Genomic DNA, 27,224 nt, shown 5'->3' on the forward strand with positions numbered 1-27,224 from the left:
TGTAGATGTGGACTGTGCAAAGAAAGTCTATCTTGGTAGATACAGTTCTCCAAATTAAAGCACTTGTTAAGGGCAAGGACAGGAAGATATTTATAACTGTGCATTTGAGATTGTAGTTTTTCCAATGTCCTCCTTCTGTGCAGGAAAGATGCCATCTCATTCTTCACAGAGCCACAAAAGTAGAAATTTTTAGATCCTGAATTTTGGACTGGTATCTTTAGGCATCATCGCACTACCTTCTGGTTTTCAAACCAACATGTCCATGGACAGGGGTCAGAGCAGAAGGAAATCTCCTTGTCCTGATGGTTAGGAAATATTGAGCATAGCTTTCTTTATTGGGTGATGAATACTGATAAATTGGAAGCAACAGGAACAATATAACTTTTATGAAAAAGTATTAAAAATCAAAAGAAAACAAAAATCATCTTGAAAAGGGAAGGAGAGCCTCTAAAATGCAGTCGTCTATAAGATCCAGGGAAAATGTTATATTAAATCAAATGTTAAAAGTTATAAAATAGAATAATACTGTCATAAGGAAAGAACAGGCTGGCTTAAAAAGACAAGAAGATGAGATATAAAGTCAACAAGTTGAAATGAAAAAGAATCTAGGTGAGATCAGAAAGGGTTATAATTAAACTAAAATTGCTTAAGTTTGAGTAAATTGGATTTACTGAAGAAAGTTCATGATTTGAGAAGATCCAATCAGTACGGGAAAACCCTCAGAAATGGCCCCAAAATAAAAAACCTAAAAAAAAAAAGGAGGAAAGAAATTATGAGATGATTATAACAGTTAAAATTTATTGAGCAACTACCCTGTGCCAGCTTCTTTTTTAATAGTACAGATTACTTTCTTAATCTCTACAAAAATTTCATGATGTTTGTACTATCATTTACTATCATTACTTTACAGATAGAAAACTGAGGCAAAAGGAGTTTATGGAAGCCATAAAAATGCTGCACAACTTGTAACTAGGCAAGCTAGAATTTAAACCAGGTCAGTCTGACTCCAGAAACCATGGTCTTAGCACCAATGTAATAATGTTGTTCCTTTTTCCCTAAAGACTGAAGGCATTAAAAAGAGAACTTTCTGATGCTGAAAAATCTTGTGTAAGCAGATCAAAAGAGTTCACCAGATTCTTGAAAATTTAATGAAAAGAAAGTCCTACTAGGTAAGCCTTAGAAATTCATATGGAGGGGAGAAGTTTAGAATGCAATAAGAATCCAGGTAGGAAATAAAACAAAAGGAAACAAAAAGCAGTTACCTTCAAAATAACAAAAGTAGTATACGCCTTAGAGTTTTTATTTCCAACATTAAACACCAAAAGAAAACCCAAACAAACTGAGGGGGAGCAAACGTTAAGACATTGAGGGGAAAATGTCAAAAATAGCTGGAAAATTTTCATTCATGCATTAATGAAATAGAAATATAATCTTAAAAATTAAATATTCATATAAAACACATAAAAATGCTGAAAGAGACTGGGAGTTCAAAATTTGTAGATACTTACAGGCATATGTAGAATAGATAAACAAGATTATACTATATAACACAGGGAAATATACACAAGATCTTGTGGTAGCTCACAGCAAAAAAAAAAAAAATGTGACAATGAATATATGTATGTTCATGTATAACTGAAAAATTGTGCTCTACACTGGAATTTGACACAACTTTGTAAAATGACTATAACTCAATAAAAAAAGTTTAAAAAAAAAATGCTGAGAGATGTGTGCCCATGAACGAAAAAGGAGGATTTCAAAGGAATAGTGTTAATGCTTGTTTCAACATAAAATATACTGTAAAAATTATTAAAATAAATGTAAATGACAAAAATCATATGAAAAGAAACATATACAACAGGAAAATAACTAAAAATAACTGAATAATATTTAGGATTCCAAAGCACAGATCACATTTACAAATACTAGGAAATAAAATGGGAGATGAAGTGGGTCCTGTGAGTGGGTGTTGGGTTGGGGTTGGGGGAAAGCAGTAAATTTGCTTATACTGTAAAGAAAGAAATGGTATAATCCAAAATCACATTTGAAACAAGTGCAAACATTTTATGTAAAGTGTTAATAAACTCAATGTCACAATGACATTGAGCATGTCATCTCACCTAAATGAGATGTATACAGGTAATTCAGAACAATCTAATAGCAGGCATATATTTATACCATTAAGAGGCCCAATGAGAAAATCATGACAGGGTCATCTTAATAGACACTAAAACAGTGCTGTTCTTATCACTAATATCCTTTTAATTAAACCTCCTAGAAAAACAGAATGAAAGGCACTTAATGATTAAGACCATATTTTAAGTAAACAGAGAATATCATAGTCATTGATAATATGCTAATGAGACAAAAAAATGTGTTACTGAGATGAGAAGATAAACTGTTTCCATTACCATTTACCATTGTTGTGAAAGTTCATAAATAAGATATATAAATGGTAAAATAAATGCAAAATAAACTTATTTACAGTGACCACATCTTTGGTTAAACATATCAACTTGAAATCTATAAGATTTAATAAAAAATCTTCTCAATAGTGATGTCCCAAAAAAATCCACAAAGTAATTTTATATATTATTTCTAATTAATTAAAGGATATTGTAGAAAAGTTGATCTCTTAGACCAGAGAACAAAAAAACATACAATCCTAGGAATAACCTCAAGAGCACGGAAAAACCTATCTGAAAAAAACGGATAAGATATTGCTAATAGTTGTACAAAGACTTGAATAAACCGAGGGAAAAATAGGTGAGGAAATTTAATAAATTTCCTTTTTAAAGTATTCTGTGTCTCCGTGGTAGTCTCTTTTAGTTCCTTCAGTGCATTGATCACTCCCCTTTTGAAGCCATGATCTAGTTGACTATCGAAGTCTATTTCATTGATCATTCTTTCAGGGGATTTCTCTTGTTCTTTTAATTGGGAATGGTTCCTCTGCTTCTTCATTTTACTTATAGCTCTCTGGCTTTATGGATCTAGGAGTATCAGTCATCCACTGTTGTCTTGAAGGGTTGTTTTATTTTTTATTTGTTTTTCTTTAAAGTGGGAGCGTTCCTGTGTAGACTGTACATCTAATAGTTTTGTTGCGATGGCTGTTCTTAGTATGGATGGTTGCCACGTCTTCCTTATGTGAGTGTCGGCTGTTATCCCTTTGGTTGAGGGTGTGGTTGGTGTTGTGATCAGAGCCTGCTCTGAGTGTTGTTGTTGCGCAGGGGCCAGGTCTGCTCCCCTGTTGCTGGAATAGAGGCTTCTAGACCTGTTTCTGAGCTGTGGTGTGTGGTAGGCAGGGTTGGAGCGCTTCAACTAGGAAGAAGATTAGGCAGGACATGTGCCCTGTGTGGTGCTGTCTGTCACTTGTTATGCAGGCTTTCAAAGTACTCTCTGTTGACGCTGCCTTCGTCCCCACCTTAGCCACGGGAATGTTGGCCACCTGCTCTGGTGCCCCCCAGGTTCTTAGCCCCAGGAGCCACCAGCGCAGATCCACAACGTCAGATGCTAGGACCCACCGTAGCAAGGGTGCAGTCACACACCGGAATCCGTGGTGCCTCACAGGGTCAGCGCAGACCCCAGCCCCGCCTCCGCATACAGTCCAGTACGCAGGCCTGTTGTAAATACCAGTGCTCGCCCCACTGTGAGTCAGAACTCCGCTCACTGCCTGTTAGTCCCAGAGGTGCAGGTCCACAAAGGGTCCAGAGAGAGCAAATCCGCCCTCTCTGCCTGGAGCTGTAAACAAATCTCAGTCAGGCCTGTGAAGCTGCAGGGCCCCCAGGTACGGATTCAGCTTTGAGCCACGCCTCTGAGCAGCAGTGATGGCTATGACCAAGCCCCACCTTTCTTCTCACAAGAACACACCAGCAGTGGATCCAAGCAGAGAAAGCAGCTATGGCGTGGCTGCGTCCCGCCTGCATCCCCATGCACACCAAGCATGGTGCTTTTTTATGGGGGTCCCAGGCTGCTCTGTTCCACACCCACCCCCAGCCAGGGCTCACACGGCCCTCCAGCCCCTGAGGCTGCCTCTGTGCAGTGGGGCCCAGCCCTCTGTTTGGGCTCCTCACTGATCTCCAGCAGCCAGTCCTGGCCCATCCCTACAAGCTCGCCTCTAGGGCCGTGCATGGCAGGGACCCTCAGTGTCAGTTTCCCTTAGTTCTGTCTGCCAAGTGGTTGCCACTTTCTCCCTGGAGGCTTGGAAGCTCTGCTCCTGCCCCCGCCGACCTCCCGGCTGGAAAGGGGGCGTCCCAGTGTGAGGGTGCCTTTCTTCCTGTGCCTCTCCTTCCCTTCAGGACCGGTCTTGCACACTTTTTTTTTTTTTTTCTATTTTTCTCTCTATCCTTATCAGATTTTGTAAGAATCCTCCTATATTTTGAAGCCAGAGACTGAACTGCCAGAGTTCAGTCAGTGTTCTGTGCGATTCAGTGGGTTCGCAGATGTAATTCTTGATGTATTTGTGGGAGAGGGTGAACTTGAGTCTCTCTACTCCGCCATCTTGGCTCAACCCAGCCACCTGGAAGAATCACTTTTATTTGTTACACAAAATGCTGTTACCATAAGTGCAGGCAAAGTCTGGGCCCAAATGACTCAGAGTATTGATCTGACTGAATTCCATCCAGGTAGTCGGCTGACGGAAGTACCAATATGGTATGTGTATCCATGTGGCCGTATGTTGAGTGTTGAGTCAGTTGCCGATGGGCATGTGATATGGCCCGAGGATGTATAGGTAAACGGTGAAAGGCTTAAACTCACAAATAGTTAACTGTAATGAGCTCATATGTAAAAACACTCCAGGATGTGAGCAACCTAGAATCTCTGAGACATTCTCGCACTGCTTTTGTAAGTTCATCCGTACACCCCTCACTGCTGTGATTTAATATCTTGAAGTAAATGCTGTTACACTCTTTTTCCTAATTGTGCTGACTTAGAAAAAGGACCACAGGACAACACTCATATTCTCCCATCTGGCAAATGTTGCTGTTCAGATCTATTTGATCTTTAAATTATATAACCCTGGATTCAAGAGTCACCTTTTTTCTGTTTGTAGTCATTTATCCACCGTATCCTCTGAATGAGCACAATAAAGCATTAGTCCTTTCTGCACTTGCATTCAATGGTGTGGAAATTTTTGTGACACATTTTCTCTCCAATTAAAAACCGGTTGATTTTAGCATCATTCTCATTAGGTCAACCTCCTGAGGGGCTCAGTCTCCAACTGCTTCGGTGTTCTGAAGCTGACTCCTGCAGGAGGTGTGTGCCGGAGTCGACTGACCTTACAACAAATTGACTTGTAATCCCTGAAAATTAAAAGCCTGGAATGGACAGTCGATTTTATATCATACCAGCAAACTGTCAAATCCTTGCTTATTCTCAAGTACAGCATTTGAATCCAATTCCTGCTGTAGAGGAAAAGATGGGGAAGATTGATTGGAGGAAAGAATGCATACACAGAGCTTCTTAAGCTGCAGTCCTAAGCTACACATCATTCTGCAACCTAAGGTTACTGATGGGCTTCCAGTGGTTAGGGGTCATGTCAAGATTCAGTCCCAATTTGAAGAGGGCAAGATGACAGTTTCAAAAGTGACATTGAATTCCAAATTTTCTCCTGATCCCTTTGACATGACAGAATCAGAATCATTCTAGTTACCAATTAAGTAAGGTCTTGGGGAAACACATGCAGAGTTTTCTCTGCTGTCACAACATAAAACTGGAGAAGTGATAGTTGTTGCCATCGTCATTCACACAATTCATTGCAAACCTGGGGTGGGTGTGAACATCACCGGACAGGAATTATACCAGGTAGTAAATTACGTGTCATTTCTTAACTTAGACTTGGGGAAAGGACAGAGCACAGATAATGCTATTCAAAGAACTAAAAACTATTGTACCTACTAGTGCATGAACTTTGCTTGATGCTGGACATACAAAGGCACATAAGTAATGGAACCTGCCTTTGTACTTGTAGTTTAGAAAGAGAAGCAGATACAAAGGGATAATTCAAGTATCACATGACATGCGCTACAGGGACACAGAGGAGAGGATTCGGATCAGCTTTAAAACTGAGACTAAGCTAATCCTTGAGGAAGAAATAAGGACAAATAAATAAAAATGGATAAAAAGGGAGTTACCTTTTATTGACATATAAGAGAAACAATCCTGCTAGGAAGCAATTATCAATTACTTAATAAAGAAAAGGAGAAGAAATTGTGTAAGTAGGGATTTTTGAAAGCATCAGAGATCATAGATCTGAAGCTGTATGGATGGACCTATGGAAAGTTATAGGGAGGAAATTCTTGGAAAAACTGGTCCCATAGAGCAAAGGCAGAGAGAAAGATTGTTGGATATGTTTGCAATGTGGTTAATAAACAAGTTTTGTTAGAGCAGAGAAGAGAATGCAAAAAATGGTTTGGTGTCAATTACCTTTCTGGATATTTTTATATTTTATGTCATTAAATAAAACAACTTACAGCCTGTATTGTATTATCTATATATGAGAGATTAAAAAGTTGAGGTGTGGATATAAAGCCAAGGCAATCAGTGGACACAGACTCCTATTTTGGATTTTGCACTTTTAAAAGTAACACCTGGCCATTTAAACTTCATCATACTTGATTCTCTAGGAAATTAAGGATATTCACTGAGCATTTGAAAGCAGAGGAAGTTCTTGCCCTGTTTTAAAAATTAAATTGATGAACCTTTGTTTTATCAGTTGGAAGGAAAACTGAAGTTTGTAAGAACAGTTAAGAAAGTATTTCAATAGTCCAAATTCAAAGAGATTTAAGCCTAAATGGCAGATAAGATTGAGTCTGGAGAGAAATGAGGAAAAGAAAGACAAGACAAAGATAACTCAAAAGTTTTCACTTTCAATAAATGGGAACCAAGAGTTAGCTCTGAAAGAAAAAAAAAGTATTTTATTGAAAGACAAGAGATTTTGTGTGTTGACCAGATGTCAGATAGGAAATGAGCATCAAGGGACAAGATGTGACACTGAAGTTCTAGAGAGTTGAGGAAGAGGACATAGAATCGGGAATTTCCAGCTGAAAAACAGGTTCATTTCTCAGTCCTTTCTCAGATGCAGCTATCTGCATGGCTCTCATGATCGTGATCTCTCTGGCCCTATTAGGCACATGCATCAAGGCAGCACTGATTGTCAAGCCCAGAAATGGTGGGTTATGTTCCCAAATTGCCTCTATTCCTTTATTCCTGGTATTTACTGATGGTAAATCTAATTGCTGCTGCTCCTGTTGGTGACTGTGGGCTCCTCCGTAGATGATCATCACAAGGGCTCCTTAATGACTTTGCCACAGGGCAGATGAACCCCAGCAACTACTCAGGATGGTTACATGGCGGGGGGAGGGTCCCATTGTCTTCTGCTGCTTTGTCTTTTTCCCTTTGCAGCTTAGCAATAAAAAGAGAACTGGTGGGGTGGAAGGAGATTGGAGCCAAATCCACAGGAGGCTCTTCAATGAAATATCAAGCATGAGCTTTTCAGCAGAAGTGGCTCCACAAAGCCGTTCCCTGTGACTTTGACCCCATCAACACGACACACTTAGCCCGGTGCTGCAGACCAGCCATGTGAGAAAGTTCCTCAAAGCACATACATTTTAGCATGAGCAGATTTTTACTTTTTAATTGTTTGCAATTGACTGCCGTGAAGATTTAAATCACACATATCCCAATCTTGTGAAGGACAAATGAGGTATGTAGTGGAAAACCATAAAACTGAAAACATTTGCAAAAGCTGAGTGAACTTAATATACTGATAAATATACTTTCAAATTCTAAATGTATATACTTCTTTATCAAGATTGGGTATAAAAATAATATTCATGATACTTAGAAAAGTATTTTGGATTATGCTGTTTATAATAAGTGACTCTAAGATTTTGATACAATAAAAATTAAAAGCTATTGAATCAGTAACTCTTGTAGTAACACATAGGAATGTATAAGATATGAATTTTTACTAATTATCTGGGAGATTACTGAGCTTTTTTAATTACATTGTATTTATTAATCAAGGTCCTCCAGAGAGGCAGAACATACAGGACATATAGAGAGTGTGATATATGAGATTTATTATGGAAATTGGTTCAAGCGATGATGAGTCTGAGATAGTCAGGATCTGGTGTCCGCAAATGGGGAACCAGGAAAGCCCATGCTATAATCCAGTCTGAGTCCCAAGGCCTGAGACGGGGCGTACATGTGTGAGTCCTGGAGTCTGAAGGCCTGGGAACCCGGAGCTCCAATGTCCAAGGTGAAGAGAAGGTGGACGTCCCAGCTCAAGAAAAGAGAGAGACTCTGCCCCTCTTCCACCATTTTGTTCCACCGGGGCCCTCGACAGATTGGATAATGTTGGCCACACTGAGGAGGGCGGATCTTCTTTACTTGGCTTACTGATCTGAATGTTACTATCTCCTGAAAGAACCCTTAGTCCATTCAAGCTGCTATAAAAAAAAATTATTACAGGCCAGGTTGCCTATAAACAAGACATTGATTCCTCATGGTGCTGGAGGCTGGAAGGTCCAGGACCACGGCACCAGCAGGTTCTGTGTTTGTTGAGTGAGGTCTTCGTGATTCGTAGATGACTTCCTTTTCACTGTGTCCTCACATGATGACAGGGGCCAGGGAAGGCTCTTAAGCATCTTCAATAAAGGCAGTAATTTCATTCCTGAGAGGGCACCACCCTCACGCCCTAATCACCTCCCAAGACTCCTCCCTCTCACAGACTTGGGGGCTAGCATTTCAGTATATGAAGTGGGGGCAGGGACACAAAAGACCATAGTACAATCTAGAAACCTGTTAGAGGAAGAAATGAAGTCACAAAGTATAAAATTTTCATGATAAATTTGCATAATGGACAACCTACCGCCAAAGTGCCTGAATTGCTATAATCTGTGCATGAGGAAATGTTTTATAAAGATATTTGCTCCAAGACATACACACACACACATACACCATGTACACACACATACACAACTGGTGTTAAAGTCGTATGGCTGAATTAACTCATAATACATTAGACAACGTTCTTTGAGGTAAAACACTTGAATTAAAACAGCAATAACTTCTCCTTACTATATACGTGATGATGTTTATTTAATTAAATTAGAAAAAACCAAAATGTCATGAATAATTTTTATACAGGCCACCAATAATCAAAAAGAATAAGGTACATTCATTTGCATTATTAAACATTTTGCTCACAGCAACTCATTTGTACAATGATTTTTGGTCTTCTGTTTGGTAGAACTATTAGTAAAAAATTAAATAACAGCAAGAAAACTAGACAGAAGCAGAAAAGAAAGATGATGATAACAGACTAACTGGTTAAGTTGTCACTTCAGTTGAGGAAGTTTCCAGTGAGAATTTGAGCATTGAATCACTTCAGAAATTCTTTTCTCTTCCCCCAGGTTTAGATTTTGGAAAGAGTAGATCTCACTTTTTCTCTTAACTTTCATACCTCCTACTCACAGCATAATTCATGACTGGCTGATTTCTGCTTCAGCTGTCTCTACCGAAACTGCTGTCATCACGGTCAACAATGATGGCTTAAATGCTAAAAATAAGTGGACACATTTCAAACCTCAGTTCCTTCGGCTTCTCCCTAGCACTCACACCTCCTTATCTTCACAACGCTTCATGCTTGATTTTCCACCTAGTCCTCTCCCCGCTTTACTCTTACCTTCATATTGTTTTTATTTTTCCTGTCTTGGTCAAGTTATCATTTCCATCCAATTCCCCTAAAATCTGATATTCTTCAAAATTTGCCCTTAGCCCTGCTTCCTTTTGCTTCCTATGTGAGGCTTCATACATTTGCGTACCTTCAATCAGGTCTGCAAGGTCACTGACAGGGGTATTAGTCAGGGTCCAAATAAGAAATAGATGCACAACATGTTACAAGGATCAAGCAGGATTCACTTCCTAGGCAGCAATAATGCAGGGGTGGGTGGGGTGTGGTAAAGCCTCAAGGAATTGTACAGGATCCTCAAGCAAGCAGTTAACAACTGTTACCAGAGTTGTCCTTGGGCCCAAAGGGACAAGAGATGGGGAGAACACGGAGGACCAGCTTGAGGTGACATCAGAGGCAGGTCTGCAGAATTAAAAACTATCCTAACCTCAGTCTCCTTCTGCCCTCCGGACTCCCGCTAGGATCCTCATTGGGCCAAATAAATCAAAAGCTGGAGAGCATCAGAGCCCCACTGAGGTAGCTGAATAGAAGGGTTTCCTGGACAAAGTCCTTGGTGAGCAACCCAGACAGTTTGCTGTGGAAGAGCGAACTGAAGCATCCATCTGGTAGAGCCTGTGGTGCAGACTGAACACAGGATGTGCCTTCTTGATGTGTTGCTACTTTTTAACCACACAGACAGACACCAAACACACACACACACTGTTTTCCAAACCAGCATGTACTTGTAAAATGTGATCAATCTTTTTCAATAATAGGAAAATAGTTTGAGATCATGGATCGAATGATGCAAAAGGGGCTTACGGGTATAAGAAGAACACCAGATAATTGTTTAATCAGGGTCTCCCAAGAGCAGAGCCAGGAGCAGCCACCAATCGCTAAAATCTGGCTTTCGTGCACCAGATTTCCTAGAAAACAGAATCTGAATTACAAGTTTATGTGGAGTTCAGTCCCTGGAATGAGGAATGAGGGGGTGTGGAGCAGAGAGGAATGAGAATGGTATGGGCAGGAAAAGGTGTGTTACCAAGGGGACCGCAACTTCAAGACAGTTATGGCTGGTTGCTCAGTCTTGGAAGACAGCTTAAAAGAGGCAGGTCTGCCTCTGTGTAGACATGACACCATCTACCCTGGAGGGACCACACACACACACACACACACACACACACACATTCTGTAGCTGCCTCCATGACAAACCACATGCAGTTCTCACATGCTGTCTCTTTCCTTTGGGACCTTAAATGCCCCTTGATGGGGCTCTGAATGCCCCCCACCAGCACCAAAGACTTCCTTCCCACTCTCCTCTGGACAATGCCATCCAGCCTTTTACGACTCAGCTGTAAACCCTTTGAGGAAGCCTTTCCTGATAGTCGCTGCCCTATTATCTTCCCATAGCACCTATCTACAATCTTGTCATTGGCATGTGTCCCCTCTTGTCCCCTGCCACAAGTGTAAAAATTTGAAAAATTTTAATTCGAGGTTCAGACTATTTGAGTTCCAATCCATTTCTCCCATATATTTGCCTGTGACCTTGAAGCAAGTTTATTAAGTGTATATCTCTATTTCACCTGTAAATTGATGAAAATGCAAATGGTCACATTCTCAGATTCTTGTGAGAATCGAATTATGTTAGCACCTTTGAAACACGGAGAGCAGGGCAAGGTTTGCAGTTAGCATTCGGTGCATCATGCAGTTTTGCAATTGTCTATTTTTCTCAACCCCACAAAACTGAAAGGTCATGAAAAGGAGGACACAGATTCTACTGATCACCATGTCATCTTACGTAGCGAGTTTCTGGTGCACAGTGAGAACTCTATATAAGTCCTTTTAGGCTGAATAAATAAACAAATGGATGAAGCACAGTGGATTCTGAAATGATGGGCATGCCTTCTCTCCTGGCCTGTCTTCATTTTTTAAATTCTGGCTGGCAATGTCTAGGTCCAGATTCCTTAATGGAGTCCTTTCCATGAAACAAATACTCTGGGGCTCCTATGAACCCGAGATAGCTCCTCTCTCCTCGTAAGGCTACAAGACGAATTTGCTTTGCTTTGCTGGTGCACACATTCTTACTGCCGAGAGAAGATCCTGGCTTTAATCAATGACACTTCGATTGCTGGCTCATCTTTTTCTAATTTGGATGCACTTTCCAGGTAGTAAGTAACCACACATTTTTAATCCTGGCTAATAATTTAGAATATTCTTCTTTCCTGTAAGTTTTATGTTAATGTGGAAGTATTCCAGAGCAGTATCTCTCCTATAATAGAGGAAATACATTAAATTTAATTAATATAATAACTTCCCATTTGACATAAAATGTTTACTAAAAATGCTGTATATTTATGTATTTCTTATTCTCCATAGTGGAAAGATATTCAAACATCAATGATTTCTAAATCTAAATGTGGCCATTGAGTAAAAATATGCCCTTAGCCAAAGAAACTCTTTTTATAAATATGTCATTTTCAATTCAATTTGCTCTTAAAAATGTAGATAATATCAACATTAGAATATGAACTTGTTTATTTCTGTAAGGATCCATGGTTTAGAGTTCAGTTTCCATAATCCATTACATATTATATTTTAAAATGATTTGCTTCTTTTCATGTCAGTGTCTCAGAATATATCTATGGATTAGGAGATTTATGAAGTCAAAAAATACATCTTTATAAATGACTATATGTCAAAACTATGTGATGTACTGACACTTAAGTGAGTAAATAATAAAGTTGCTTTAAGGTTTTAAGTCCTAAAAAGGGAGACAATCATAGAAAAACAATTAAGTGTTCTGTGGTACCATTATACAAAAATATCATGAAGCATTTTCTAAAGACTGCAAACTCGTCACACATATCCAAGTCTACTCTCACTTAGAATCAATGGAAAATACAAAAACACAAAGACACACACATGTATACATTCACTTGCTGCAGTTCATGTATACCAGTGCTGTAAAAACAATAAAAGCTTCCTTTAACAGACATGCATTTTGAAAAATTCCTGGAAAATTAAAGAAACAAAATTAGGGGTAATGTGGGAGCTGAAAAAACATTCCAACTATAGGACAGAAAATAGACTAAAGTAGAGGAATAGATTTTAAATAAATTACTAAAATGCCAAAATAATGAGAAAAATCCTTACAGCACTGCTCTCCCCCACCCCTGCCACCAAAAAGAAAGAAGGAAGAAAATAAATAAATAAAGGGAAAAGAAAACAAAATGATCCCCAAGGAAATGTTCCTGACTATGGCCTTCAGTGAGCAGGAAAACACCCTTCCCCCAATGTGTATAATATTGTATAATACGTAATACAGCAGATAACACATATACATATATGTAGTACATAATAATTATGCATTAAACCACCACAGCGAGCTAGCCCAATGTGGACAGCGGGGGCCCAAATCTGTGTAACATTCACTTATTCAAAATATCATTGAGCAATGACTTGATTCCAGGTGTGTCACAGATGTGGACATCTCCTAGTTATTCAAAACTTCTTCAAGAAAAATATGTATTTTACAATGTTTCCACATTGAACTTGTCCTCATGTGATGCGCAAAGCAAACAAAAGTCCTGTTTAGGGGCATGTCTTACACTCAGGCCTCCAATTTTTCTCACAGATAAAGTTTCAGAGATTATAAACCTAACAGTGATAAATGACAAGACCTTTGAAGAGAAATAAAAAGCAACCTGAGAGGGGAGTTAGCAGAAAACAAGAGCAGGTGACTTGGATCTGCAAAGGCCGGAGATTATTACCAGACACAAAATAAAAAACTCAGTGGTTGATTTCTTAAGAAATAAAGGAGGGAAAAGAAAGCACATGTAAGGAAAAAGTCACCCTGAAAACTGAGTAGAGGGTATTGAAACATAAGCAAATAGAACTTCAAAAGTAAAAACACAGTAATTTAAATTTTAAAAATGGACAAGTGAAACAGCAATTAGAGATGTAAAGAGAATTAATGAGCAGCATAAAATATCTGAAGAAATTACTATGAATTGAGAAAGGGAGATGCAAAAAGAGCTGAGAATATGGAGCTGAGCAAATGTTTTAGCAGGATAATGTAGAGTAAATGAGGGTGAGTTGTCATTTTTCCAGAGTAGATAAAAATCTAAGTTTTTCAGATAGAAAGCTCCCTGCAAAAAAAAAAAAAAAAAAAAAAAAAACTGAACTAGATGAATGAAAATAATTCTTTCCTTAACACAGCACAGTGAAAAACCACTGGCAAACAAAGATCAAGAGAACTTCCTAAAAGTATCTGGAGAAGAAAAACAAGCTTCCTACTAAAAGAGAGTTGGAACTTAATGCTCAACAGGAACAGCAGAAAACATGACAAAATGCTCAGAAAGACAAAGGAATCTCATTTAAAAAGACATAAAATAGATAAATATCTATCATATATAATTATCTCCTATAAATTAACAGGTAAAAACAAATAATCTGAAAATGTAAGGAAAGTACATATTCCTGTAAATTACATAAAATGTAAACGGCAAATAATATGTTAAAAAACTGTTATAGAGGTTAAAACAAAATGAGATCATTAATTCTCATGATTCTCATTTATTAGGTATATAACCAATTAAATGAATAATATTTCATTTTGATATTTAATTTTAATGATAATAGTTCATGACATTCAATCAATATTTAATTTTGGTGAGGGACTGAGGAAATTAGTAATCCAAAACTATTTAGGGAGCTTCATTTTGTACAGGCTTTTATGATCTATTTATCAAGATATAAATTTGTCATATTTATTTGACCTAACAAGTTTCACTTCTAGATATTTATTCCTCAAGTATACTCATGAGTTCACAAGATATACAATGAATTCACGGCAGTATTTATAATTTGAAAAATTATATTAAAAATATATTGATTAATGTTTTTCAATAAGGAAATGATTAAGTACATTTACACTCAGAACTTCTCTCATTAAAATGCCTAAGCTTTATCTACGTGTAATGACAATAAAAGGTCCCTGAGATATTTTGTAAATGAAGGTGAATAAAAAATGCAGATCTTTTTTTATAGTTTTATTTAATAACAATATTTGTAACATGATTTCCATGGCAGAAGCTGGCTGGATTCACCAAGCTAATTTTTCTGCCTTCCTGGGCACATGGCTAAATTATTTTTCCCATGTTCTCTTGCAGTTGGTTTGGCCATGTGACCAAGTTCCAGCCAGTGGAGTGGAATGGAGTAGGATTTCACATGCTCCATCTTTCCCTCCTTATTTCTCCTGAATTGGTGTCTGGGTGTTTGCATGTGACACTGAAGGCAACCTCAGAAGCCACATGCCTGTGTCACCTGAGTTCCCGAGTCACCAAACATCACTGAAATGATTGCAGGGAACAGATCCCCTGTTTCCACCTTTGCTGATTAACTTTGTATGAACAAGAAATAAGGTTGGTGTTGCTAGGTTACTGAGATTTCAAGGTGTATCTATCAGAGGACCAAGCGTTATCCTTACAGATACAATTTCATTTGTTTAAACCGAATAAAGAAAACTAAAATATTTTTCTATATAATCTGAATATGCATTTGTACAAAATGGAACACACAGTAACTGACTCTGGGGTGTGGCGTGGCATCAGGCTGGAGGAGGGTGTGAATGAGGGCTCTCAGCTCATGTCCTTCTATAACATTAGTTATTTGGTATCATTTCTTTAGGTATGTGTGTAGTGTTGATGAAACTAATTACGATAACTCTGGAATTGTGTCCTGAAGGAATAAAGGGATATTTTAAGGCACAAATGAACTTCAGGGGACTCCTAGCACGTGACAGGCATGACACGTAATACTGAAAAAAGTTACACTAGAAAGTGTTTCAAACATACATGGGACATACATTAAGGCATCGGAGGCAGATAAAGCTAAAAGGTAAGATGGAACCAAATCACAGAAGAATACAACATTTTCAATTTAGGATAATCGTTGGCATGGCAGTAATAAGAAGAACAAAAACAGTGAGTAGGATGGATTAGAAAAAATAGGAACTAAGGTCAAAGACACTGAAAAAGAAATATAACATAGAAGTGACAAAAGTTAGAGAAGCTATTTGTTAATTTGTTTTAAAGGAAGAATAGAATTTGAGATATGGAAGGCAAGGAAAGAAAAAAAGAAAGAAAGAAAAGAAATCCAGGATTTCTGATGGTTTTAGATTTCCAGATAGGTAGAAAACATTCGTCTCAATCCCGTCCAGCTTTGTGCTCTGGAACCAGAATTTGCATGTTCTCTGTGACCAAGAGCAACTCTGAGTAGGGCTGGCATGAGAAGAGAGAATCCGAATTTATCCAGGAGAGTACAGCTTTTCAAAACTATCCACTCTGAAGACTGAGAAGCAGTGGTATGGAATGCCCTGGTGGACAGGTGTCACCTAACACAGGATGATGCTGTGAGCATTAATCACGTGAGAACGCCTGTGGTCTCAAGACGCCTATCTATGCGTGTGTCGGAGCTAAAGAACAGAAGATTGTGAGAATGCATTCTTTGGTGATAAAAATCAGGGCAACGTGAAAACAAGGCCTATTAAAATTATCCTATTATGTTAACGGTGAATTACCTTACTTGTCTTAAAATGTTAAATTTTGTTGCATGAATTATTAGGATAGAATTCTTATTCGATTGCACAATGTTATATTTTTTAAAAAGGAGTAACACTTGGGATTATGTTTGTTCAGACTGATTTTTCCATGTGTGATTTGCTGGTTTGGTACCTAATTCTCATTTTGAATGACAAGTGATATTTTTACAGGGACTAACAGTAATTTTACATATTTCCTCTTTGAATATAATCATGCCAATTAAATACATTTTAAACAGCAAACACTTTTCTGGGTTATTTTGCTTTCAGGTAAAATTAATTCTTTTCAAAGTTATTAGATCAAATTGAAAACAACATAAATTTTAGAGCTGGTAGAGAATGATGAGAATTTAAAGTTCTGAAGCCTTGTTTCAGTGTGGCTGTACTTGATATTAAAAGCTCCATTTGGTATTACAATAGTTGCATGATTTTGAGAATTAAAGCAGAAGCTAAATTCTTCTCCAGATTTCTTCCTATCAGTCACCACCACTAAAACATCACTAAGTGTTCTTAGTTACCTTGCCTGGGAGTCAAACTCTTGATCACTTGAAAACTCTACAGAAATAAGCAGAGATGTAGATATAGGCGTATTAAACACAAGTGTATGAAGTTTGACAATACATAAGTAGAGAAATGGGTGCTTAGAAAGATTGAATAAACAGTAACAACCTTTTCAGTTCATTACTCTGAAGGGGAGTACTGCTTACCTGGTCTGCTCACGGAGACCCCAGGAGAAAGTAACAGATACTAGTTAAGCCAGTTCAGAAAACTACTTTAAAAAAGACTTTAAAAAGACTACAAAGAGATTCATTGAGGAAAATGAAGCTACATTTCAGAATAAATCAGTATAATTTACTTGACACTTAATGTAAATAAAATATATATTGTATCCATAAAAATTAAATGCACCTAACACTTGTAAGAATATATGATTCAATGAGGATGTGGTGAAATTGGAACTCCCATATACTGCCGGAAGGAAAGTAAAACAGTGCAGCTTCTTCAGATGATATTTTGGCTGTTGCTCAAAATATTCAACATTGAGTATATGTTCCAGCAATTCTATCCCGGGTATAAGCCCAAGAGAATCCAGACAGAAACTTGAACATGAATGTTCATAGCAGCACTGTTCATAATATTCAAAAGTGAAAACAGCCCCCAAATGACCATCAACTAACAAATAGAGAAATAAAATGGCAGTAATAAAAGGGAATAAAGCTCTATTACGTGTAAAAACTTGGATGAACCTTGAAAACATTATGAGAACTGAAAAAGCCCCATCACAAAAGATCACATATTACATGATTCCCTCTGTATGATGTCCCAAATGGACAATTCTGTAGAGACAGAAAGTAGGCTGAGGGTGGGAGGTAAGGAGTGACTGCTAATGGACATGGGGTGCCTTTTTGGGGTGACAAAATATAAGATAACATTGTGGTGATGGTTGCACAACTCAGGATCTACTAAAAATTATTGAATTTTGCACTATAAGTGGGTGCAGTCTAGTCTGTAAATTATATACCAATATAGCTATTAAAATGAATTTATGATCCAAATCATAGGGGAAAAAACCTGAAAGAGTTTAAATCTATTAATTCCACACTGAAAGAATCCATGATGTATATCCAAACAATATCTCACTCTGCAGCTTTTAAAGGAAACTCAAGAACTGTACTTACTGATAGGGTAATCTGCTAAGAAAATTTTTAGGTGAAAAAATAAAGCGTAGAATATTCTACTCATATTTTAGTAGGTGAAAAGACAAAGCAGGATACAGTACGTGTGTTTATATTATCTTTCTCATTTTTGTAAAAAAAAATGTATCTATAGATATTATGTGTATGGCAGGTCTTTCGATGCCTAGATTATAACACATTTATTTTACTGCTTTTAAAAATCTAATTACAGTGATTTTGAAAACTTTGCTTTCCCTTCACTATTAATAGCCACAAACTCAAGGTTTCTCTAGCTCGGTTATCTTCCTTTCTTTTTAACACTTCATCCTAATGCTGAAGATTCTCCTTCTCTGCTCGTGAAGTAGGGCTTCTGGGATTTCCACTTGTGAGCAAGCCCCCTCCTCCTTCTAAGAAACTGAGGCCAGACTTGTGTCTCTGACAAGAAGCAAACCCCTCAGGCTGCACGGATGTGATGGCCTGCTGCCTGCCGGGCAGGAGTTGGTGGGGCCCCTGGGAGACGGGGGATGAGGAGTGGAGTGTCCTCTCCTCCCCTGAGAGCATGGCCCGCCGCCCCCCTGATTAGAAACCACTGTCACATCAATATGTCTTCCTCCAAGAATCAGGCTCCGTTTTGAATAAAAGCAGCATATCTTATTTATTCATTCATTCAGAAACAATTCTTGGAAGCTCACTACTCATTATAACAGTGACTGTACCCCTGTTCAGAGTTATCCACCAGGCAGTCAAGCAGATTCTTCACGCTTATTATTTTGGACTGACAGTAAATCAAGTATTTAGTAAAGAAAGGCAAAGAAGTTCAACCTTCTACGATGTTGTTTATTTAGGAAACAACTTTGAAAACCCTGAGACTTAATTTAGTTCTAAGCTCTCATACATTCATAATTTTTAGAGTTAAAAGTAACTCTATAACTTTAGTGGTCCTTTTAACATTGCTAATTATTATTAACATGACAATTATCTGTGTTTAGTAAATGTCTATGTTTACTTTATATTTTTAACCTTCTATGTAAAAATAAGTTAATATTTAACAAGCAGATTAAAATTTTGTTTCTTTTTAAATATACAGATAAATTCAATAAATTTTAATTATTTTAATTCCAAATTCTAAAATAGGTAAATTCATGGCATAATTTATAACCAATGAAAAAATACTGAAAGGCAAACACTATTAATAATATATCAGACAAAAAATTTGATCCTTATAACATAGAATGTATCTGGTTAATGCTGTTTTCAACATTTGATTTATGATCCTGACATTTTAATTGATGGATCAATTGATAGTAATTATTTTTGTGTAATCAGTTAGCAACTGAAACTGTACAACACATTGATTTTTTCTCAGGTGAGACAGGGATTCCCTGAGCAGACAGAGTAGGAGAAAGAGTGATGACATTTAATTCACTGATTGATTGACAGCTCTTGCCCTTGAAGTGCTTAGTCATGACCGTCCCCTTTTGCGCATGTCCTTACCCATGATACACACAGAAAAGCCATGAGGGGGTGGATGCTAAACTGCAATGACAAATTTATTCCTGAGAAAAATATGATTGACTGTATTTCACAAAATCCATGGCAAGAATTAAATAAAATGGTGAAATCATCCAGAAACACTAAAACTAAAAATTAAATTGGAATATGAAATGCTTAGTAGTAAAGCCCATGTCATTCAAATTAACATTGTCATTTAACTTGATGGAAGCTACTTTAAAGGAAAAAACATTATGAGTACAAAAAGGGAGAACTATGCTAATCTAATGAAATAAAATCAGAGAAAGTTGATTATAAAATTGCATTAAAAGTATTAGAATATATCTCATCTATAATACTAAAAAGCTATGGACTGGAGTTATGAAATTGACCCCAAAGATAACCAAATTATTTTTACTTGCTTCTTTTCTTGTTAGCAGTATGATACATTGCATGTTTACAAAAATGACTCAAATTCATTTATAAAATATTTATCGGAGAGTCTAGTTGGGGTTCTGTACTGTTGTTAGGGATAAGATGATGGAAAGATTAGAGGTGATCTATCTGTCATGGAGATTGCAGTCCAGAGGAGAGAGAAGAGAAGCAGGCTTAACAATCATAAAAATAAAAATATGGTTATGTCAACCTAAAAAATAACACACACTGTAGGAGCTGTGAGGTGAGATTTCCGTGTCTTACTGAGAACTATAGCCAGGGAGAACAGCCTCTCAGATAGCACTGAGAAAGTATTCCCAGGAGGTAAGGAAGGAGGCAGGATATACAAGAATTTTTTGTTGGAAAAAAATACATACGCTCAAATATCAGATTATTGTTAGTCACAAAGAACAAGAGATCTCAAGTTAATGATTTTAATGTTTTTCTATGCATGGAGAGATGCAAGAGTGTGGGGTCATTGAAAATCTTCCCTAGATATGCATCTTAATTGTCTAGGGGGACCAGTATTCAGAGCACAGAATGCTTCCTGTTTTTCTCCATCTTGAATTCCCTGCAGGGTGCAGGGTCAGGTGGGCAACAGCAGGTGACTAATGACATGATCCCTGAAGAACTGGAATGGCAAGGACTTTTTTTTTTTTTCACTTTACATTTACAAACTATGCTAAACCCCATAGAGAAGAATTTCAGGTTGTAAAAGGGATTGTACAACAAAAGACCTGACCTGCTCATTAACATTATTTTGGAAAAATGTCTTTACCAATTATCTATTTCACTTTCTTCAGCTTTTTATTCCAGTAAGTTGACATACATATACACAGTAGACAAAAATAACTAAGCCACTAAAGTCATTCAGACGATATCTTTGAACTGACTTCTTTTAGTAAGATTTTGTCTTTATGGCAATGTACAAAGTAAAGATTTACTTGGATCATTGAGTCGATGATTTTTATTGCAGCAGGATTTCTTACACTTAAAAGATGATTCTCTTAATGATTTTATGAAGGGAAAACTTCAAAAGCACTGCTTCCCAAAGAGTATGTAAGACATTAATTCAACAAATATTTATAAAATGCTTATTATGAAAAGGGAATTCTGCTAAAATGAGGAATCAATGTGTGGTAGAGGGTGGAAAAAGAAATGATCAGTGTACACACAACCTAGTAGGAGTAGCTGTACATAAAGTAATAACTTTACTACAAGCAGGTGGGAAGTCTTCCAGCAGTGCAATGACATGCCATGGAATTTTAGAGATGACAGAAACATCAATTTCATCTTGGTGGCCTAGGAGCAACCAAGAAGGCTCTGTTGAGGAAGTAATACAGATCTTGACTTGGCACTTTAGATGAAAGTTAGATAGGAATGCAGGAACAACAATGCATAGAAAGTGGTTTGAACAAACTTCCAAAATTTGGAAAACCCAGATCTTTAAGGAATAGTAATCTCATTTGATTTAAGAGAAGTTAAGGTACTGATTAGAAATCATGATTAAATAGACTGGAAAGCCAGTGAGGAATTTGATTATGAAGAGCTTTAAACTTAAAAAAAAAAAAATGGGATTTCAATTTAATTCAATGGGAATTAATTTTTGTTCATTGTTCTTTAGGGAAGAAAAAAATTAAATCGGTAGTAAAATTTGTGAAAAAAATTAGGGAATCATTTGTAGCATTTCTAAAGTATCCCCTTGGATAACTCCTAGAAATGAAGGCAAGTCACTTTGGCAAATATGTATTCTAGCAATCAACCTAGAAGTAGTTCAAGTTCAAGCAGCTTTACCACTAAAATGTAACATAGCATAACTTCCTCATCTTAGGCTCACAAGGTTTAGAATAGCCAAAGTAGAACTATGTTGAGCCCAGAGTTGAACTATTTTACTTTAAAGAACTGACTGTTAAGTTTATGGAGGTTTCTTACTACTCTGAAGAAATAAATTTTGTTTCTCAGAACCCAATAGATTGACTCCATGATTCCCCCAAGGTCATTATTTCCAACACTTATAAATCCCACAATTGTAGATCAAACATGACAATTCTATTTGCCTTAGTTGAACTTTGGATGACTGTTGTTTTTTTCCCTCCTTTTATTTTAATTTATGTATAGTCAATGTACAATGTTGTGTTAATTTCTGGTGTACAGCATAGTGACTCAATTATATACACATATATATGTATATATATGTGTGTTTGTGTGTGTATTCCTTTTCATATTCTTTTTCATTATGGGCTATTAAAAAGGTATTGGCTATAGTTCGAGGTGCTACACAGTAGGACTTTGCTGTTTATCTGTTTTATATATAGTATTTGTAACTGCAAATCCCAAACTCCCAATTTATCTCTCTACCCTCCCTCTTCCCCCTGGTAACCATAAGTTGTTTTCTATGTCTGCAAGTCTGTCTCTGTTTTATAAGTAAGTTCATCTGTATCCTTTTTTTTTAAGGTTCCACATGTAAGTGATATCATATGGTATTTTTCTTTCACTTTCTGCCTCACTGCCTCAGTTCACTTAGAATGAGGATCTCCAGGTCCATCCATGTTGCTGCAAATGGCATTATCTTATTTTTTTATGGTTGAGTAGTATTCCACTGTGTGTGTGTACTCTATCTTCTTTATCCAGTCATCTGTCAATGGACATAAAGATCAGGCAGGAAATAAATAAAATCAAGATCAAAACATAGAAAAAAAATCAATAAAATCCCTCTTATTTTAAACCAAAGTTTCTGTTATTTCTATTTTTGTTTCTGGTTCTTTTGTTTATGTTGTTATTCCTGATCTATTTATAAATCTAGATCCCCGGATCCTGCTCTGTCCGCAGCATCTCCCTCTGTCGTTCCTCCTGAGGTCACGGGAGGGGCTGGCCCCACGCCAGCCTCGCTGGCCCCTCGCCCCGCTCCAGCCGCCTGCCGGGGACCCGTGTGCCACAACGGGGGCACCTGCCGCACAGTCTTCCTCCCGAGTGGCGCCTTCTCATTCCAGTGCGACTGTCCGCTCCATTTCACTGGTCGGTTCTGTGAACGAGGTAATCCATCTTCATTATTCTCCAGGATTTCTTTTTTAAAACTTCTCCAGAGGGTGGAGAAGAATTGAAAACTCTCATAAACACATCGGTGGCTATTAGCACAAACAAGACACATCTGTACAATTTTATTTAAAAATGAATTCAGATAAGACATTTTCAGTTCAGTACTGCAGAGCAAACTGAAGATTTTTTTTTTCATTAGGACTGCCATTCAAAATACATTTTCAGTCACCGCACAATATGGGAATTAAAATTCCAGTGTAGTGTTGTTTATGTAGTTCCTTTAAAAGATTGGTGCAGCCATCCTTTGTCACCATGGAAACAATTAGATTCTAATTAATATTATTTGTATTGCTTAATTGTCAATCAAATTGCTTTATTATATTTCATAAGCATATCCCCATATTTAGGGTATTTTGGTGTGTAAGAAGAACACAATATTTTTTAATGCTCAAGAATATGGTTTTAGCATTAATGAAGATATTTATGAATCATAAGAAAAGACCCCTATTGTCAACATTAAATGGCTTCCTAAGAGTGTCTCAGTTAATTAGAGCAGTGCTGGCAAGAGAGCCAAAAACACCCCGGCAGATGACAAAGGCATTAGGTCCTGATGCAGCTGGCTTGTCCCTACACTGGGGCCGGAAAGTGTCATTGTTTTCTATGTAAAACTGACCACTCATTCTAAATTGGGGGGAGGAAGAGAGGTTACTATTGAGTAATGATCCAGATGACAGAGGATTTCATTACTTATCCAAGCTTGTGTTAAATAAATTTCTCTTTTTTTTTAATATCGATATGTGGGCTTCCAAAAACGAATTCAAAGGTATATACGTATGTTATTCAACACTTCTTCCCAAATGACTCTGTGTGATTGCCCTGAATGTGTTCATCTGCAGCCAAGTAAGCAAGTAAATACAGTTAAAAGCACAAAATGGAAACACGATCTGTTTTCATGTTCCTTGTGAAACACAACGACCTTAAAGTTGTTCTTTAACTGTAAAACAGTTTTGAGGACACATCATTTTTTAGTGAATGTTTCATTATGTCTGAAAAATAGCATGTGACTTGGCTCTTCCACTGCAGTTTGAGACCATGTGTATTACGTTCTGTGAGTAGACTTCTGGGGATATAATCTGGGATATAATCTTTAGATCCAGACTTAACCACATAAAACACCAAGAGGGTTTTCCTTTCTTTAATTTCGGCCAGATAGAGTCTTAGCAAAATAGTCTTCTTATCTTTCTTAAAATATACTTTGATATTTTAATGTTCTTTTTAATTCAAACTTACTGACAGTGGTGAAAATGAGGTTGTGAAAGGAGGAGTCCTCGTTGCTGAGTGCATCCCTTGGCTATGCAGGTACCAGACTACACATGGCTTCCGGCCAAAACTGCTGTCTTCCTGCTAAGCCGCAGTCCCTTCCTAGCACTCCTCACTCTGTCACTTTAACACTTCACACAGTGACATATAGTCTCCTCCAGAAAAAGAGAAATCCAGGTTTACTTGGAATAAAACCCAGGGCTTTCTGAGATTTGACAGCCTGTGTTTGGTGTTTGGGTGGCAGAATTTAGGACACTGACCTGGAAAGGAGCAGGGAATTCAAGTGTAGGAGTATTTCGTTTTCTCCAACATTATTAAGCACTTTCTGCCTTCTGGATTTTAGCTGTTTTTTGGATGATGATACTGTTGCTAAAACTAGATAATCTACTATAGAATATTTATTTCTAAATGCACAATCGTCAAAAACCATGAATAAATAATCATTACCAATCAGAAAAAATTTTAAAGAAAACTTTGTCAGTAATACCTGAGGTGTATGGTACACTAAACAAAATTCATGCAATAGGACTCTTTAAATTAGAAGGCATCATAGTATTACCTGTAATTTGGTTGTTGTTCTTGCTTTTTTTGAGAAATATTTCAGTATAAAACTTAGAATGTGATGAAATGTGCATTTTTAGAACTGAGAATATTATCTCTAATTGTAAAAATTACACATTTTTCCCTTGTTCAAATACTTTTTATTAAAATATAGTTGATTTACAATAGTGTGTTAGTTTCAGGTGTACAGCATAGTAAACCAGTCTTTTCTTTTCAGATTATACTCCATTATAGGTTATTATAAGCTATTGGGCATAATTCCCTGTGCAATAGAATAACTCCTTGTTCTTTATATGCATATTTATCTTTAACCATTTAGCCCCTAAATTTAAATTAAGTACCTTTCTTCTTTCAGTCATGAAGAAAACCAAGAACAGGTTTGTGTTCTCAATCTAATGCTCTAAATATAGGTCATCCTGGTATGCATTTTAGAATCCAGATTGACAGATGATGGCTACCGCCTATGATCCAGGGATCTGGTACCATGAGGAGACATTTTTTATATGTAGCATTATCCAGGTTGGCCAGATACCATAATTTCTAAGTGTAGATTTCAATAAGCAGTATTGTAGGCCAGCTTCAGTGTATTCCAGCTACCTGGTAAAAACCTTGCTTTGGATAAACAGTCTCTAAATCTCTCTCTACATATCTATCTATAGATAGATAGATAGATAGATAGATAGATAGATAGATAGATAGTCAGACAGAGATAGAGATAGAGATAGCCTCCAGTTGTTAAATGACTCTCTTAAGGTCACGTGGCTTGCACGTGGTGGGGATGAGATTAGAAACAATCTTGGCAGACTCCAGAATTCACAGTTTTTTTTTTTTAATTTTATTCCACCAGTGCTCGCTTTGGCAGCACATATACTAAAATTTTATTCCACCAATTCTATTTCTAATTTCATAAGAAACTGCCATACTCTCTTTTTTTGGGGAGCGGGGGTAGATATTTATTTTTATATATATATTTTTTAATGGAGGTACCGGGGATTGAACCCAGGACTTCGTACATGCTAAGTATGTGCTCTACCACTGAGCTATACCCTCCCCCCAAGAATTCACATTTAACCCATTTAACCCCCATGCTCTACCACTGTACTAGTTAGAACATCAAATTTAACATGACACAGAATTTCTAAGTTTTCTCATTCTTTCATCTGTTTATTTTTAAAAAGTATCTTTATTTCAGGGGGGAAAAAAGAGAGTTGTACTTTAAAAATAACATTTCAAAAATCAGGAAACCAAAGAAGTTAATGTTCATCTGGTAATTTTCCATGATCCATCTAAAGTTAAGCCAAAAAGCACATTAGGTGATCCAAAAAGAATTGTATCTAAATGGTAGTATCTTTCCATCATGACTTCAGTGAAACAGAAATGTAGAAAGTCGAGTAAGATTTGAATTTCAGGAAAAATCTAGCCACGGATGATAAAAGAACATGAATCTGAAAAAAATACACCAGCATTGGCACTTTCGTGTAAGGATATGTTTGAAATTGATTTTTCTTCCTTGTCTCGCTCCTTTTTACTAGCAGTTAATACTCTCAACCTATGAGAGAATGTTAAAGCATTTTACTTTAACAACTTTGATTTTTTTTTCACAGCAAAATGGAGGTGTAAATGAAGACAAGGCCCTAACTAAAGCAGCATTAAGACTTAGCCACACAGAGAAAGGGTTTTTAGGGCTGTAGGACTCAGTACTAGGTCACCCATCCACACATTTCCCATCTACCTGACATTACGTCATGTGTTCTGCTTTATGAAATCATCCTTATCTAATCACCTAATAACATTGACTTATAGAATCAGCCTGATTTAATATGTTTTTTTCTCAACACACGCTTTCTTAATTCATATGAGCTAAACCTTGTTGCCTATTTTACCATAATGATCCTGCATCTCAGAGGGAAAGCGTAAGAGCATATATTCGGGCTTTGCTTTAGGTGGCTGCATGCAGGCAGATGGCTGGCTCCTACTGTAAAGTTCAGAGTGACAGATTTAGAAGATCCGTGCTTTGTGCTGGAGGAAAGCGTATGCATCTGACTATTAATTATAGGATTAACATTTTTAAACAGTCCCATACTTTTTAGTGTTCTATAAAACGGTTTCATAAATAGTGCAATAAAAGAGTATTTAAATGCCATACGTTAAAACCAAGAAATCATTTATTTGATATCCTGTCTGTGTATATTCCGTATATGCTTAAAGGTCAACAGTACTGAGTAAATTGCAAACCTCAAAATAAAAATGAGAGGTTTTACTAGGTGTTTTGTCTTGCTTAAGAAGAAGAAGACTGCCTGAATGTCTGCTTTGTTTTTACCATAACTGGATCATATTTTTAAAGGCATAGTAGCATAATCTGAATTAATTTATCAACTGTGGCTCAGGTGGCTGAGTATCAGATGTTCCAGAGCCAAGAAGGCAGAGATAG

At 37.1% G+C, this 27,224-nt stretch overlaps 1 protein-coding gene across 1 annotated transcript in view; it reads left to right on the forward strand.

The window, feature by feature from the left end:
- The window catches only part of EYS (eyes shut homolog), a 1,185,765-nt gene that overhangs the window by 840,609 nt on the left and 317,932 nt on the right, over nt 1-27,224 (forward strand). The window contains 3 exon segments of the mRNA XM_032484469.1: nt 13,126-13,169; nt 15,467-15,469; nt 22,760-22,909. Coding sequence (XP_032340360.1) covers nt 13,126-13,169; nt 15,467-15,469; nt 22,760-22,909 — 197 coding nt within the window.

Source organism: Camelus ferus, chromosome 8 (assembly GCF_009834535.1).
Source record: "Camelus ferus isolate YT-003-E chromosome 8, BCGSAC_Cfer_1.0, whole genome shotgun sequence".
Taxonomy (NCBI): domain Eukaryota; kingdom Metazoa; phylum Chordata; class Mammalia; order Artiodactyla; family Camelidae; genus Camelus; species Camelus ferus.